At 41.1% G+C, this 17,921-nt stretch overlaps 1 protein-coding gene across 4 annotated transcripts in view; it reads left to right on the top strand.

Annotated features, from left to right (window-relative positions):
• Positions 1-1,324: 1,324 nt before the first annotated feature.
• Positions 1,325-17,921, top strand: part of TMEM248 (transmembrane protein 248) — a 32,035-nt gene continuing 15,438 nt past the window's right edge. The window contains exon 1 of one of the 4 annotated variants that reach the window (XM_027126220.1): positions 1,325-1,522. Coding sequence is in view for 1 of the 4 variants with exons in the window: in XM_027126216.1 (XP_026982017.1) it covers positions 7,805-7,882 (78 nt within the window). In the remaining 3 variants the exon portion in view is untranslated. Of the gene's footprint in view, positions 1,604-1,662; positions 2,377-7,777; positions 7,883-17,921 lie in introns of those variants that run through there. The other 3 variants (XM_027126217.1, XM_027126218.1, XM_027126216.1) reach the window with 3 other exon arrangements.

The raw sequence follows: 17,921 nt of genomic DNA, 5'->3' as shown, positions 1-17,921 counted from the left end.
AGAGAGAGAGAGAGAGAGAGAGAGAGAGAGAGAGAGAGAGAGGGAGGGAAGACTGTGGCCTCTCCCATTGTGGAGCACAGGCTCCAGACGCGCAGGCTCAGCGGCCATGGGTCATGGGCCTAGACGCTCCGCAGCATGTGGGATCTTCCCGGACCGGGGCACGAACCCGTGTCACCTGCATCGGCAGGCGGACTCTCAACCACTGCGCCACCAGGGAAGCCCCTGTTTTATATAGTAGTGTGTATATGTCGATCCCAATCTCCCAATTTATCCCTCCCCCCCGTTTTTTATTTTTCTTAGCTATCTAGTAGATACAAAATTAAAATTTTAAGTTACACTTAAAATATAAACAGTAACTTAAATTCATTAAATAGCTGTGTACCCATGAGAGTTTTTAAGATAGGGAACATTTCCCTTACCTTTGAAGTGCCCTGTGTGCCCCTCCCCAATTCCATCATTTTAACACTTAACATGAAGTTTGTGCATCTTTTCTCATGGTGCTTGTCAGAGTTCTACCAATTATGTATGCATCTCTAAACAATATGTCCATGAGATTAGCATGTTTTGGAATTTTATATAATGGAATTATGCTGCAATGAATCATTTTGTGATTTGCTCCCTGAGGTTGAGCCCCCTTGTTGTGTCAGCTGTTTTCAATTATTTTCACAGCTCTTTTGTATTTGATTATTTATGAATATACCTAAGTCTAGGTTTACATTTGACTGTATGGGCGGTTTTTTTTCCCCTCAGTTCTTCGTGTGTACAAATAGTGACGCTATCAACATTATTTGGTTTACTTGTGCATATACGCAAGTGTTTCTCCAGGGTCACACATATTCTCCAGAGATGATGTGTATCTTCAAGTTTACTGGACAATGCCAAATTTATTTTACAAAATTATTTTAAATCATTTTACAAAATTATTTCATAATTTTGATTGTACCAAGCGATACTTTCATCGGCAGTGATTAATACAGGAGCAGAGAAACACACAGACACACACGCACACATCTTGCACTCACACCAGACACTAAACTCGCGCACAGATTCAGAGATCCACGTATGTGCACCAGCCACGGCCTTGCACATAATGCACACTGACACACACACATCCACGAACGTGCACCACGCACGCACACTCTCACAACATCCCACTCACAAAGACACACAAAACGACGTCCCGCTCTCAACGCCCGCACGCACGCAGCCCACGTACTCACGCGCAAGCCCCCTCACGTGACCCAGCCAGGAGGCGTGGTCTCCGCCACCCGCGACTGAGGAGTCTTGTCCCGGCCGCGCCGCCGTCGGACGCCAGGTGTCGGGGGTTAAGGTGGCGTTGGCGGTGGTGTTTTTTTCTACCCGGAAACTACGACTGCCGGACCCGGACGCCAACCCGTGTCGCGGCGGCGCGAGCCCGACTGGCTTCTGGTCTTCGCGTCGGCCCCGCGGAGCCGGACGCTGCCCCCGGCGCGGCGGGGAGGATGGTACCGAGCGGCCCCGGGCCCGCCGCGCGCCGCCGCGAGTGAGCTCCGAGCGGCCGCGGGCGTCCGGCGAGCAGCTGGCCCGGCCGGGCCCGGGGCGCGCCGCTGCCCACCGGGGCGGGGTGAGCCGGGGCGGGCGGCCCGGGGTTGGGGCTCGGCCGCGGCTGACCCGTGGCCGGGAGGGGACGAGCTGGCCGGGTTTCTTCCTCACGTCTCGGGCTCCAGCCCCTGCCCTAGCCGCCGGTGGGGGTTGGCCCGGGTCTGGCCTGCTCTGTGGCCTCGGCCTGGTCGCCCGCCACTGGTGTTTGTCCACTCGCGTCCCCGGAGCCGGAGTTCCCTGGCCGCCCTCAAGATGGTGGGGCTTCTCACGTCTGGAGCAGAGGCCTGGATAATTTGGGTTTGGCACTGGGAACGTGTTGGTAGTTTGCCGTTTTTGAGTTTGGGTTGTGTTTGCGTTACTCCTCCGTTTGCAAAGGATACATATCTCAGAAAGAAGATGGGAGGGAGAGACTTCCGTATGTGCCGACACTTGAAATGAAATAGTGGTATTTTTTGTGTCAAGCTTGCTAAGTTTCCAGAGGTGGGGTGGATTATCATCTTCACTCATATTTTAATAAACTAAATTGTGTGGCGTCAAGATAATGTAGCGGCACGTAGTTGTACTTCCCTTGATAGGCACCACCCGGAATAAATCTACGCCTGTTGTGCTGTTTTGAATTGTGCAAACACCATAACCGGTGGACAGCTGGTGAGGGGGCCTTTGTTGAAAAATCCGACGTCTGTAGTTTAATTCTCAACTAGCAGATGACAGCCTTGGCAGAGTGTTGAATGATGAGCTTCTTTGCGGTCTGCTTGAAAGCAGGAAAGCTCCTGAATTGCTACTTTCCTGTGTCAGGTGAGCCCGCTCTGGGAGGTGGCGGGAGGCAGAACTCCAGGGTTGGTGATGACTGTTGGTTTGTCCCTATAGCCCTCGTTTTGGTCAGCTTGGAATCTGAGCATTTGTATCCCACGTGTAGATGAATGCTCCATCAGTGCTTGCTGGTGTGCGCACCTTCCTGCTCCCTCATTTCATTTCAGGATTCTCAAAGGATATGGACCTGTTGTGCAGTCATACTTCATGACTCCAAGCCTATTTACTCTCTGGGAGTAAGGAGGCAGTGGGTTGACTTACTAGTAAAGGTCCGGGAAGAATTTCTGTGACCTAATTGAGATGGACTGGAATCATGGCTGCCACTGGCCTCTGGGTACTAAGGTCACAGATGCTGATTGAGCGCACCTGCTTTTTGGGGCCATAGCTGTAGCTACTGCAGGGAAGTGAGACACACGTAAGTGCAAATACAGTTTCTGCCCGCAGGGAACTTAATTAGAGAAGGCAGTAGGCTGTAAGATGTGGCAGGACTTAAGTGTCATATGGAGGTACCAGCTATTAAGGATTTTCTTCTGATTAGGATCAGAAAAGGCTTCATAAAGGAAGTAACTTTTGAGGTGGACCTCGAAGCATTGGGAGGATTTGGGTCATTCAGAATTAGCTGGGAAGTGAAAAAGCTCGGGCCAGTTGGTGGAAGGGCACTTAGGAACTGGGCAGTAGATGCCTGGAAGTATTGACAGAGGCACCTGGTTAAGGGTTAAGTACTTTTCTAAGACAGAAAACACGTGCTACCTAGTCTGGCTTCTGGTGGATTTCTGGGTTCTAGAGAATTGTTTTCATTTGGTGAGTTTGTCTTGTTCTGTTAAACAGCCAATGACACAAAGCAGTGATTAACTTACTTTAAAGACAATGAAAAAGAGGCTGATTGTAATTCCTGTCTGGTGTTAACAATCAGGAAATTAAATTTGCTGCGTGCAATTTGTTTCAGTGCCTGTGTTTAGTGTGCAGGAGCGCAGCTCTAGTACCATCTCTGCTACTCTGGCTGCAGCCAAGTGTCAAATGGCAGGCTCTTAGCCGTCTCCTGAGGGTTTTTAATGACATCTAGTTCGCTTCACAGAGATGCTGTTTGTTTCTATTACTCAGTTGTTGAAGAACCTTTGAAGCTGTTAAAACGGGACGCCATGTAATCGCCCTGGAACGTTATGATTAGTCCTAGGACCTCACTGGCCTCAACTCTAGCTTTTCTCTAAACGTGCTCAGGACCGTGTTAACTTTTCCATGCTTCTTTTTGACTCTTCTTCCCTCTCTACCCACTGCTCTATCTCCTCCTTGTTATAGACAAGTGTCTGAGAAAGGGTGGTCCTAATAGGCATGGCAGATCTATGGGATGTTTTTGTCAAATAATATTGCCATGTAAGAGGGCTTTAGAATTAAATTTTTTTTTTCACCACGACATTCCAATTAAAATGAAAAAAGAAATGGAGGAAAGATGGGGTTTTTAGCAAATGGAATTTCCGTGGATTTCTTCTGATAAACATAGAAATCCTTAAATTATCTTTTCCATACAGAAAATAAATTTGACCGAGGTCTACAGCTCGTTCTGTGTATAATTATATACCTAAGTGTAGTCCTGGGGACTATAGAGCAATGTTTGGTGATGATAGTTTGCAAAGGGCTGTCATTTGTCATTTGGACTTTTGTGCTGTTTGTTTAAAAATGCTGTTTTCGGAACATCTCCCAGTCTTTACACTGAGTTTGGATGTTATAGTTCCATATTGAGCTTTTAGTGTTCATTTAATCTTGTCATCACTCATGATTTGTTTTCTTAAGTATCTGTTAATTAAACCCCAGATCATTACATCTTAATATGGGGATACTTTTAATTTGGTTTTTAAGTAGGTCAGCAATTTAAAAAAACTAACAAAAAAGAGATAAATTACTTTCAATTTCGGGACTAAGATGAACTTATTTGTTAAAAGGAGAGAGGGAGCATGTTGGAAGTTCCCGCGATTTTATATCATGATTTTGAAAATGGAGCGATGTATTAATTAGTTGTAAGTGAGTAGAAATACAGCCAAAGTCTGAATTTTGGAAATAAGTCCAAATTTCATGGAAATAAGTCCATGAAATTATTATCTGCCCATGTTGTTCCTTTTCCTCTTGTCTTTGAGTACCGATGTTGCCTAAAATGCACGTTTAGCAACTAAAACTTTATGCTTTCTGTTATAATTTCTCTTTTGATCATTTAAACTTGCTGAGTGAAACAAGTTTTTGAAAGTCTCTCTGCACTGTGAGTTGTATTCGATTAACAAACAAGAAACCATTGGCAGGAGATTCCACTTGTCTTTGCTTTATACCCTGATGAGGGTGCTGAGGTGGGAGTTGCCGTACTGAAGAGATGGGAAATAAGGTAACCTCAGAAAAATCCATTTTAGTTGTGCTTCTATTGAAGTCGGTGACTAAAATACACTGTCCATGGCATGTGAATCTTTTTTTCCTGTCTGGCATTGGACTTGAAACCTACTTATCAGTCCTGGTATTGTGATTGATGGCCCAGCTTGGGGTCAGATGAATTAAGTCAGAGTCTTAATTACTTACTGCCACTTTTTTGTAGTATAACCTTGTATAAATTACTTAACCTGTTTTGACTCAGTTTCCTCTTCGGTAAAATGAGGATAGTAATATCTACTTAGTGTTGTGAGGATTAGAACATATGACATATGTAAAGCACTTGGCATGGGGCCTGGCCCACAGCACATTTTAAATGGTGGCTATTAAAAATGATACTCTTTTCTTAGCCCCTAATGAGAGAGGTTTCTGCTTACATCACTATTGATATTTTAATTACAAAATTGTATGGATACTTTTCAGTGTTTATCTCATTTGATGGGGTCGACTCTTTATTTAGACTAATAACGTTTACTGGGAGGCAGTAGAGCACTTAGTGGTTAATGCACGGGCTCTGGAGGCCAACTGGATTTGAATCCAGGTTCGCTTAGGACCTTGGGCAGCTTAGGTAACTTCCTTATGCCTGAATTTGCTCATCTCTAAAATGCAGATGTTGTGAGGACCATATGAAACATGTGCAGAACTCTTAGAACAGCGTGCCTCGTTCACAAAAGTGGGCGGGAATGTAAGACATTACTGGTAAGCACCTTCCCGGTGCCAGGCCCTGCCCGAGGTAGGAGGGTGCAGAAACGGTGTCATGGAGATGAGAGGGCATGGGAGCAGGACACATTTGGGGTTCAGTTTGGCTGAAGGAGGCCGTGGGCTGGAGCAAAAGCTGCTGTTGAGAGACACTGCAGCGATGGGCGTGACAGGGCTGGTGATGGGTAACTGTTCAGTTGTAGGAGAGAGAGTCCAGAATGGGTGCCAGGGATCCCTGGGTAGAAAGCTCTGTTTTTCTTTATAAGGAGGAGCTGATTTGGGGATATTGGATGAGTTTTGGCCTTGATGGTTCAGGAGCCTGTGGGTCGTCTGCGTGGAGTGTTGGGTAGGTAGATGTTTCCATCTGGAGTGAGGGGGTAGGTGAAATTGATAGGAAGCTGAGAATGAGTGTGTCCACCTTGAGCAGAGGCCCAGCCGGAGCCCACGGGGAGCCCCAACTTTTGAAGAATAGTGAGAAGGAAATGTGGCCAGACAAGTGAGAGGGTGGCCAGGAGAGTGAGGTCCCGGAAGCCAGAAGGTGGTGTGGCCCTCGGGGTGACCCATACTTCGGCTTTAGCATTGAGACCTTAGTGGACACTTGAAGTTCTCTTTCGACTTTGTTGCTCCGCGTTTGCCTCTTTGAGGGTCTTTTCCATCTACATTCGCTGTGTGGTGGGGGAGGGAGGGTGGTTTCTCCTCAGTGCTGGATAGTTGGGTGTTGAGATCGCCCAGGGTCTCTCTGATACCAGCCTGTGTCCTCATCTCTGGTGAGTCTTGGATAATCCGGCATCGCATCCATTAACGTTCTTTATTAGGCTTAGAGTTCACAGTCCCCAGCCTTAAAGCCCTTTGAACATCTCAAACATCACAGGACATTTGAGAAATGCTACTTTAATTTTTACATTCAAAATGGGCCTCTCCCACATCAAGGTGAGTTCCTGCTATTCTCGTTTAGCACAAGACCAGTGTATTTCCTGCAGTGGGTATTAGAGCAAGCTTGCCTCTCTCATCCTCCCCTCTCGGTCCCCCTGTGGTGTTCTTCTACCACTTCTCTGACTCCTAGTCTCTTCAGAACTTTGAAAAGGGCATGACTTTATAGGAGAGCTTTAAGGAATTTCTCATTTAGCCTAAGGTGGAAAATCCAGTTTAATAAGATGAATGGTGGTTTTGTTGTTCATGTGAAGTGAACTCTTTCATCTGGGTCACAAGTAGTGGTTTAGTGTATCTTAAAATAAGTTAGGAACTATTTAGGAAATATCATCTGGGAATGTGGAATCCCCATCCTGTCCAGAGATTCTAGTTTTAAACTTAGGTCACCATGTGGTACACTTTAAAGTTTGTGGGCTCTGGAGAGAGGGAGAGAGACACACGAAGGACTCATGTATCTGGCATAATGAATGTTAATTTACTTCCTTTCTAATAAAATATTATAATCAAGTTGCAAAATTATACATTTCTGCCTTCACTGGTCCCTTGGGAGGCCTTCCTCTTTTACTGGCTTCTTTTCTGCTTACAGATATGTTTGTTTCCTCACTTCTCTTGACCCCACTGTCCCTCCTGCCTCCCATTTGAACCAGTGATGTTCCGCTGTTGCCTCTGTTTCCCCTTCCGTTATCATCTCCTTACTGTCTGACTTCCGCCCCCTGCCAGAGTGAGGTTTCGGAGGCCACCAGTGATCTTGCCAGGTGGAGAACTGTGATTAGGCAAGCACAGGTTCACCTGAGTACTTTTTATAGCACAGAGGGGCCTAGAGACCCTTTCTTTGTACTCCTCACACTTGGTCACTTCCCAGCAATATTTGGCTGATACCTCTTCCTTCTTGAAACTCTTCTCCGCTGCCTTGCAGGACCCCTCCCCGCCCTGGGCACCCTTTTGGCTCGTGGTTACCCCCACACCCTCGCAACCTCTGCCCTAATGGGGGCACCTACGCTTGTCTGGAGAAGCTGTGTGCACCTCCTGCCCCGGGAGCGTGCAGCGCTGGGTTATCTGGAGGAGTCTAGTCAGTGTTCTTTCTCATTTTATTTTTGGTTTCTCACAGATCCAAGTACAAATCACTGCAAGTTAAGCTTTGCCTTTCTTTAGCACCAGGACGTATTAAAGGACTGTCCTGTTTTGTTTTGTTTTTTTTCTAGGTGGGTTTAAGAAATCACTCTTTTTTTTTTTCCCTGTATATTGTCTTTATTAATGAAGAAAATGAATGGAATTAAGATTTAATGAAGTTTTATTTGGGCCACAAGGCCAGCAGGATCAATGGAAGATTATTTATAAATTTTATTGTTAGAAATTACTGCAGAGGAAATACATATTCATGATGGAAACGTTAAAAAAAGAAAAGACATATGTAATCTCACCAGCTAGAGATAACCATCCCTGTTTACATTTGAGGGTACGTTATGTATTTTTTTCCCATGTGAGTGCTTGTGTAGCTCTCATACATTAAAAACCTGAAATAGCCTCATTTCGTATATTTTAGGTCCTGTGTTTTTTAACAGCTACATAGTTTTCCTACTGGTGATATATTATACTTGAACCATTTCCCTACTATTGTTGGATATCTAGTTTTCCAGTTTTTACTATTTTATACACTCCTGAGATAACTATCTTAGTAGTTAAGTCTTTGTTTTCAGCAGTGGGTGTCTTCTCAGGTGAACTTTTTAGAGGCAGAATCACAGAAGTAAGAGTGCGCTAAGTGCTCTTGGTATGAATGGCCAGGTTGGTCTCTAGAAAGTTTGTAATAGCCTCCCCTCCCCTTTTTAGGATCTCCTAACTTGTGGGTTGCTTGAATTAACTCTAGGATAATCTTAGCACTGCCTTTTGCTTACTTGAATTGCAACCTGATGTTTAATGTTGTCATTGAACTAGTCTCGGAGCTCTAGGTACTGAGTCGATGGACTTCAGTCATGTGCTCTCACACACTTGTGAAATTGGCTTTTGGCCGTGTTCTGTGTACCTTAAATCCCTAGACTTTCCAGAGAGGCAGCTTCACAGCCCTGGTCGTTTCTTATCTTTATCCTGGTGAAAGTCTCCAATTGGAGTTGGGATGAATGAATATAGGGGATGGAGGTCGGATAGTGTGATTTCTCTCCATCCACTTTTCTTCTCCCCATAGAGCTTGACTTATTTTTTAATTAAAAGTGACATTTACTGTTGAGAAGATTACAGAAATTTTCTTGTAATTCTTTGCAGGGGAAATAACATTTGTTTAGCCCTTGTTAATTTCATATTTGAAAACACTTGTAAATGGTGGAAAGGAATTTTAAGTTTATGAAATATTTGGACTTTTAATAGTTTTACTAAAAAAACAAAAATGCTTTTACTTTTTAAGTAAATACAATTGGCCACCTCTAGAACTTTCTCTAATTAAATTGGCTTATGTTGACATTGCTTGCTAATTTGTGGGTATTTATGTTGAGATATATATATATGTATATATATGTTTAAATTCTAGTGTGACATGGTTTTAACGACCATTAGTTTTATCTAGAAGGGAATTTAATTCAGATTTTTTTGCTTTTCTAAATGTTTCATAATTGTAGTTTCACTTGGTGAATAGTTCCTATTTATTTTATATATGATTCAGATTTTGTTGTCTTTCTTAATAAATGGAACTGTAATTTACTGTTGATGTTTTTGTTTCTGAAGCCTATTAATCTTTTTTATTTTATTTTTTAATTGAAGTATAGTCGATATACAATATTAGTTTCAGGTGTACAACATAGTGATTCAGTACTTTATAGATTATACTCCATTTAAAGTTCTTATAAAATATTGGCTGTATCCCCTGTGCTGTACGTTACATCTTTGTAGCTTGTTTATACATAGTGGTTTGTACCTCTTAACCCCCTACTGCTATCTTGCCCCGCCCCCCTTCCCTCTCCCCACTGGTAACCACTAGTTTGTTCACTATATCTGTGAGTCTGTTTCTGTTTTGTTATATTTGTTTGCTTCATTTTTCAGGTTCCACATATAAGTGATAACATACAGTATTTGTCTTTCTCTGTCTATTTCACTAAGCATAATACCTTCCAGGTCCATCCATGTTGTTGCAAGTGGCAAGATTCATTCTTTTTTTATGGCTGAGTAATATTCCATTGTATATATGGAATATCTTCTTTATTCGTTCATCTGTTGATAGAAATTTAGGACACATGTTGCTTCCATGTCCTGGCTATTGTAAATAGTGCTAATATGAACATTGGGTTGCATGTATTTTTTTGAATTATTGTTTTCATTTTCTTCAGATATATACCAGAAGTGGAATTGCTAGATCATATTGGTAGTTCTATTTTGTTTTTTGAGGAACTTCCATACTGTTTTCCATAGTGACTACACCAATTTACACATTCCCACCAACAGTGTACTAGGGTTCAGTTTTTTCCACATCCTTGTCAGCATTTTTTTTTATTCTTATTTATTTATTTGGCTACATCGGGTCTTAGTTGTGGCACGTGGGATCTTTCACTGTAGCGTGTTGGCTCTTTGCTGTGGTGCATGGGCTTCTCTCTAGTTGTGGCGCACAGGCTCCAGAGCGCGTGAGCTCAGTAGTTGTGGCACGCAGGCTCTCTGGTCGTGGCATGCCGGCTCTAGAGCGCGCGGGCTTGGTTGCCCCGCGACATGTGGGATCTTCCCCGTCTAGGGATCAGACCCGCATCCCCTACGTTGGAAGGCGGATTCTTAACCACTGGACTACCAGGGAAGTTCCCATCCTTGCCAGCATTTGTTATTTGAATCCTATTTAATGAATAGAGAGTTCCTGTTGCTCAACATCCTTGCCAGTATTTGGTATTGTCAGTGTGCTGGGTTTTGGCCTTTCTAATAAGTGTGTCATGGTATCTTGTTTTAATTTGCATTTCCCGATGACATATGATTTGGGAGCATCTTTTCATATGCTTATTTGCCATCTGAAAATCTTCTTTGTTTAAGTGTCTGTTAAAGCTCTTTGGCTAATTTTTAAAATGTGTTATTTTCTTATTGTTGAGTTTTAATAGTTCTTTCTATGTTTTGGAGAACAGTCCTTTATCAGATGTCTTTTGCAAATATTTGCTCCCAGTCTGTGCTTATTTTCTCATTCTCTTAACCGTGTCTTTTGTAGAGCAGAAATTCTTAATTTTAATGAAGTCCAGCTTACCACTTCCTTCTTTCATGGATGGTGCCTTTGGTGACCTCATCTAAAAAGTCATCACCGAACTCAAGGTTTTCTCCAATATTACCTTCTAGGAGTTTTATAGTTTTGCATTTTACAGTCAGGTCTGTGATCCATTTTGAGTTCTTTTTTGTTGAGAGTGTAAGGTCTGTGTCTAGATTTATTTTTTTGCATGTGGATGTCCAGTTGTTCCAGCACCATTTGTTGAAAGACTTGTCTTTTGCTTCTTTGTCGAAGATCACCTGACTATATTTATGTTGGTCTATTTCTGGGCTCTCTATTCTGTTTCTTTGCTGTATATGTCTGTTCTTTTGCTAGTCAAAACCACACTGTCTTGATTATTGTAGCTTTATAGTAAGTCTTGATGTCAAATACAGTCATTCCTCCCACTTCGTTCTTCTCCTTCAGTATTGACTATTCTGGTTCTTTTATCTCTCCCTATAAACTTAAGAAGAAGTTTGTTGATATCCACAAAATAACGTGCTGGGATTTTGATTGGGATTGTGTTGAACTTGTAGGGCAAGTTGGGAGGAACTAACATCTTGACATGTTGGGTTGTTGTATCCATGAACATGAAGTATTTCTCCATTTATTTAATTCTTTGATTTTGTTCATGAGAGTTTTGTAGTTTTCCTCATATAGATCTTGTACACATTTGTTAGATTTATACTTAAGTATTTTATGGGGGAAGTGCTAATATAAACGATATTGTGTTTTTAGTTTCAAATTCAACTTATTCCTTGCTAGTATATAGGAAAGCAGTTGGCTTTTGTATATTAGCCTTGTATCCTGCAATCCTTGCTGAAATCACTTTCTAGATTATTTTTTAGTTTAAGTCTGAATTCATTGATTCATTCATTTAATGAACTTGCATTTTTAAATCACCTATTTTGTGTCTAGATATTGATAATATAGAGACGATAAGATATACCTGCCCTTGAGAGGCTTACAGCTTGGTTGGGAAGATAGATGTATACACAGGCAGCTGCAGTAAGGTGTTTCATTCTGTGTGAGAAATGTTTGGAGTATAGTGGGGGCATAAAAGTGAAAGTGGTCACTTCTCCCTGAGGGGCTGGTGGGGGAGGGAAAAGTTTCATAGAGTAGGTAACCCTTCAGCTGAGCCTTGAAAGAGGGGAGTTGAAGTAGTAAGATGTGGTTCGTGATGGTCAGGAGGACCAGTGGACTCAAAGGCCTGAAGCTGTAATATTGTCTAATATGTTCTGGGAATTGCAAGCAGTTAGTCAAACCATTGAGAAGTAGACAAGACCTAGTTTGTGGTGGACTGCCATTGCAAGGAGCTTGGACTTTATCCCTAGGTCATTTGGAGCTCTGAGCTAATTAAGCAGTAACGTGATTAGATTTGCATTTGGAAAAATCACTCTTGACAGCATGTGAAGATGGATTATTTGACTGATAGCAGGAAGATCCAGTTGAGACTCTTAGCAATAGCTGCACAAGAAGATGATGAGGGCCTGAACTAAGGGGAGTAGCAGAGGAGTGTGGAAGGGAAGAGTCAGAAGTAAGCGATGTTAAAGAAATAGAATCTTGGACTACCCTGGTGGCGCAGTGGTTAAGAATCCGCCTGCCAATGCAGGGGACACGGGTTCGAGCCCTGGTCTGGGAAGATCCCATATGCCATAGAGCAACTAAACCCGTGTGCCACAACTACTGAGCCTGTGCTCTAGAGCCTGCGAGCCACATCTACTGAAGTCCATGCACCTAGATCCCGTGCTCCACAAGAGACGCCACGGCAATGAGAAGCCCACGCACCACAACAAAGAGTAGCCCCTGCTCGCTGCAACTAGAGAAAGCCCACGCACAGCAACGAAGACCCAACGCAGACAAAAATAAAAAATATAAATAAATAAATTTATTTTAAAAAATAGAATCTTTAGCACTTAGTAGTTACTTGGATATGGGGCAGAAGTAGTCTAGGATGTTTTCCAAAGTTCTAGATTGAGATGGGGAATACAGGAGGAAGAGTCAGATTAGGCAGGAATGCAGATTAGTTCAGTTTTGGACATATTGTAGAATATATAAGGATGTTCAGTGGGCACTTGGATATAGAGGTCATAGGGCTGTAGAGACATGTAGAGGACTGATACAGTGATCAGTCTCTGTCATCTTTACAAGAAGATAGGGCAAAGTGGGTAGATGCGAGATGCATTTTGGAAAGAAAATCAAGATTTGCTGATGGATTAGATTGATACTAATGGTGAGGGAAAGTAATGCAGCTAAAGAAGGAGTATGTTGAGGGAAGTTTGTATTTTGAAATGCTTCTATTAAAAAAGAACAAAAAAATCCGAGATAAGATTCCAACTGAAGAGGTTAGAAAAACCAAACTGAGTTAACCCAAAGAAGGCAGATGGAGAAAAATAATTTTTTTAAATGTAGAAATTACTGAAAAAAAAAATTATCTGGATATACTCTATAAAACCAAATACTGGCTTTTTGAAAACACAAATACAATACAGCTCTGGTAAAACTGATTACAAGGAGAGAGGAGAAAACAAACACAAAAACATCTGTAATGAAAAAGAACATGACTACAAGTAAAAATTGAACAAATAACAAGATAATACTATGCTAGAAATCTTAAAAAAATATATAAATTGGGCAGTTTCCTAGAATAATACATCTTATCAAAATTGACTTACTAGAAATAGAAAACATAGACTTATTTTTAAAACATGAATAAACAGTTAAGACAGCCCACCAAAATACAAAACTAGAGAAAAACTTGGAGTCCAGATGGTTTTTTGGTCAAGGTCTATCAAGCTTCCCAGAAATAGAAGCAAATATCTTACACACATTGTTCTAGAAAAAAGATGAGTGGACACATTCAGTTAATCTTATGGTACTAGAATGACTTAGTCATACTAGTCAAGGAGTATATACAGTCAAAGAGAGAATGATAATGGCTTATAATTTTTTTTATCTCACTTGTGAATAGGTGTGGAAATTCAGAATAAAATTTAGCAAACATAAGTCAGCAATGTAGTTTTAAAAGATCATGATTAAGTTTATCCAAAGAATGCAAATGTGAGTCATCATGAAAAAAATGAATTAACATAGTTCCTTTTAACAAATTAAACGAGAAAAATTGATTGTTCAGAGGTTGCAGATACAGCATTCATTAAAGTGTAACATTTATAATGAAATTATCTTTGCAAACTTGAAGTAGAGAGTACTTTAACCTGGTGAGGAATTTCAGAAACCTTTAACCTATGCCATATTTAATAGTGAAGCATTAGAAGCATTTGCTTTAAAGCCAGGAATGAGGCAAGGATTCCTATTGTTGCCACTTCTAGTCATCAGTTCACTGAAGGTTCTAGTCAAAGTAGTAAGAAAAAGAAAAAACAATGAAATGTGTTGGAAAGAAACACTGTTATTGCTTGCAATATTTTATTTTTTTAATTTTTATTAGAGTACAGTTGATTTACAATGTTGCATTAGTTTCTGCTATACTACAGTGGGTTTTTTTTTAATCTTTATTGGAGTATAATTGCTTCATAATACTGTATTAGTTTCTGTTGTACACCACGGTGAATCAGCCATATGCATACACATGTCCCCATATCCCCTCCCTCTTGAGCCTCCCTCCCATCCTCCCTATCCCACCCCTCTAGGTCATCGCAAAGCACCGAGCAGATCTCCCTGTGCTATGCCGCTGCTTCCCACTAGCTAACTGTTTTACATTTGATAGTGTATATATGTCGATGCTACTCTCACTTCACCCCAGCTTCCCCCTCCCACCCCATGTCCTCAAGTCCATTCTCTAAGTCTACGTCTTTATTCCTGCCCTGCAACTGGGTTCATCAGTGCCTTTTTTTTTTTTTAGATTCCATATATATGCATTAGCATATGGTATTTGTTTTTCTGACTCACTTCATTCTGTATGACAGACTCCAGGTCCATCCACCTCACTACAAATGACTCATTTCTCTTTATGGCTGAATAGTATTCCATTGTATATATGTGCCACATCATCTTTATTCATTCATCTGTTGATAGACATTTAGGTTGGTTCCACTTCCTGGCTATTGTAAATAGTGCTGCAGTGGAACATTGTGGTACATGACTCTTTTTGAATTATGGTTTTCTCAGGGTATATGCCCAGTAGTGGGATTGCTGGGTCATATGGTAGTTCTGTTTTTAGTTTTTTAAGGAACCTCCGTACTGTTCTCCATAGTGGCTGTATCAATTTACATTCCCACCAACAGTGCAAGAGGGTTCCCTTTTCACCACACCCTCTCCAGCATTTATTGTTTCTAGATTTTTTGATAATAACCATTCTGACTGGTGTGAGGTGATACCTCATTGTAGTTTTGATTTGCATTTCTCTAATAATTAGTGATGTTGAGTATCTTTTCATGTGCCTCTTGGCTATCTGTATGTCTTCCTTGGTGAAATTTAGACATTAAGGTCTTCGGCCCATTTTTTAACTGGATTGTTTGTTTTTTTGATATTGAGCTCCATGAGCTGTTTGTATATTTTGGAGATTAATCCTTTGTTGTTTCACTTGCAAATATTTTATCCCATTCTGAGGGTTGTCATTTTGTCTTGTTTATGGTTTCCTTTCCTGTGCAAAAGCTTTTAAGTCCCATTTGTTTATTTTTGTTTTTATTTCCGTTACTCTAGCAGGTGGGTCAGAAAAGATCTTGCTGTGGTTTAGGTCAAAGAGTGTTTTTCCTATGTTTTCCTGTAAGAGTTATTGAAGAGGCTGTCTTTTCTCCATTGTATGTTCTTGCCTCCTTTGTCGTAAATTAGGTGACCATATGTGTGTGGGTTTATCTCTGGGCATTCTATCCTGTACCATTGATCTATATTTCTGTTTTTGTGCCAGTACCATACTGTCTTGATTACTGTAGGTTTGTGGTATAGTTTGAAGTTGGGGAGGCTGATTCCTCCAACTCCGTTTTTCTTTCTCAAGATTGCTTTGGCTATTTGGGCTCTTTTGTGTTTCCATACTAATTGTAAAATTTTTTGTTCTAATTCTGTGAAGAATGCCCTTGGTAGTGTTTTTTTTTTGTTTTTTTTGTTTTTGTGGTACGTGGGCCTCTCCCGTTGCAGAGCACAGGCTCCGGACGCGCAGGCTCAGAGACCATGGCTCACGGGCCCAGCCGCTCCGCGGCATGTGGGGTCTTCCCAGATTGGGGCACGAACCCGTGTCCCCTGCATTGGGAGGCGGACTCTCAACCACTGCGCCACCAGGGAAGCCCCCCTTGGTAGTTTGATAGGGATTGCCTTGAATCTGTAGATTGCTTTGGGTAGTATAGTCACTTTCACAATATTGATTCTTCCAGTCCAAGAACATGGTATATCTCTCCATCTGTTTATGTCGTCTTTGATTTCTCTCATCAGTGTTTATAGTTTTCTGAATAAAGTCTTTTGCCTCCTTAGGCAGGTTTATTCCTAGGTATTTTGTTGTTTTTGTTGTAATGGTAAATGGGATTGTTTCCTTAATTTCTCTTTCTGATTTTTTGTTGTTGGTGTATAGGAATGCCAGAGATTTCTGTGCATTAATTTTGTATCCTGCAACCTTACCGAATTCATTGATTAGTTCTAGTAGTTTTCTGGTGACATCTTTAGGATTTTCTATGTATAGTATCATGTCATCCACAAACAGTGACAGTTTTACTTCTTCTTTTCCAATTTGGATTCCTCTTATTTATTTTTCTTCTCTGATTGCCATGGCCAGGACTTCCAAAACTATATTGAATAATAGTGGCGAGAGTGGACATCCTTGTCTTATTCCTGATCTTAGTGGAAATGCTTTCAGTTTTCATTGAGTATGATGCTTGCTGTGGGTTTGTCATACATGGCCTTTATTATGTTGAGGTAGGTTCCCTCTATGCCAATTTTCTGGAGAGTTTTTATAATAAATGGGTGTTCAATTTTGTCAGAAGTTTTTTCTGCATCTATTGAGATGATCATATGGTTTTTTATTCCTTAATTTGTTAATGTGGTGTATCACATTGATTGATTTGAGTATATTGAATAATCCTTGAATACCTGGGATAAATCCCACTTGATCATGGTGTATGATCCTTTTAATGTGTTATTGGGTTCTGTTTGCTAGTATTTTGTTCAGGATTTTTGCATCTTTGTTCATCAGTGATACTGGTCTATAATTTTCTTTTTTTAATTAATTTATTTTTGGCTTCATTGGGTCTTCATTGCTGCACGTGGGCTTTCTCTAGTTGTGGCGAGTGGGGGCTACTCTTCATTGCAGTGCACAGGCTTCTCATTGTGGTGGCTTCTCTTGTTGCGGAGCACAGGCTCTAGGAGCATAGGCTTCAGTAGTTGCAGCACGGGGGCTCAGTAGTTGTGGTGCACGGGCTTAGTTGCTCCACGGCATGTGAGATCTTCCCAGACCAGGGCTCGAACCTGTATCCCCTGTATTGGCAGGCAGATTCTAAACCACTGCGCCACCAGGGAAGTCCCTATAATTTTCTTTTTTTGTAATATCTTTTTCTGGTTTTGGTATCTGGGAGATGGTGACTTTGTAGAATGAATTTGGGAGTGTTTCTCCCTCTGCAGTTTTTTGGAAGAGCTTGAGAAGGATCGGTGTTAGCTCTTTTCTAAATGTTTGATAGAATTCGCCTGTGAAGCCATCTCGTCCTGGACTTTTTTGTTTGTTGGAAGATTTTTAATTATGGTTTCAGTTTCATTACTTGTGATAGGTCTGCTTATAGTTTCTAATTCTTCCTGGTTCAGTCTTGGAAAATTGAACCTTTCCAAGAATTTGTCCATTTTTTTGTGGTTGTCCATTTTATTGACATAGTTGTTTGTAGTAGTCTCTTATAATCCTTTGTATTTCTGCAGTGTCAGTTGTGATTCCTCCTTTTTCATTTTTAATTTTATTGATTTGCATCGTCTCCCTTTTTTTCTTAGTCTGGCTAATGGTTTATCAATTTTGTTTATCTTAAAGAACCAGCTTTTAGTTTTATTGATCTTTGCTATTGTTTTCTTCATTTCTATTTCAGTTATTTCTGCTCTGATTTTTATGATTTCTTTCCTTCTACTGACTTTGGGTTTTCTTTGTTCTTCTTTCTCTAGTTGTTTTAAGTGTAGGGTTATATTGTTTATTTGAGAATTTTCTTGTTTCTTGAGGTGAGATTGAATTGCTATAAGCTTCCCTCTTAGAACTGCTTTTGCTGTATCCCATAGGTTTTGGGTCGTAGTGTTTTCATTGTCATTTGTTTCTATGTATTTTTTTATTTCTTCTTTGATTTCTTCAGTGATCTCTTGGTTATTTAGTAGCGCACTGTTTAGCCTC

This window comes from Aethalodelphis obliquidens, unplaced genomic scaffold, assembly GCF_003676395.1.
Source record: "Aethalodelphis obliquidens isolate GAN/ISIS:26980383/991018 unplaced genomic scaffold, ASM367639v1 scaffold30, whole genome shotgun sequence".
Taxonomy (NCBI): Eukaryota; Metazoa; Chordata; class Mammalia; order Artiodactyla; family Delphinidae; genus Aethalodelphis; species Aethalodelphis obliquidens.
This window is presented reverse-complemented; position numbering and strand designations above follow the sequence as displayed.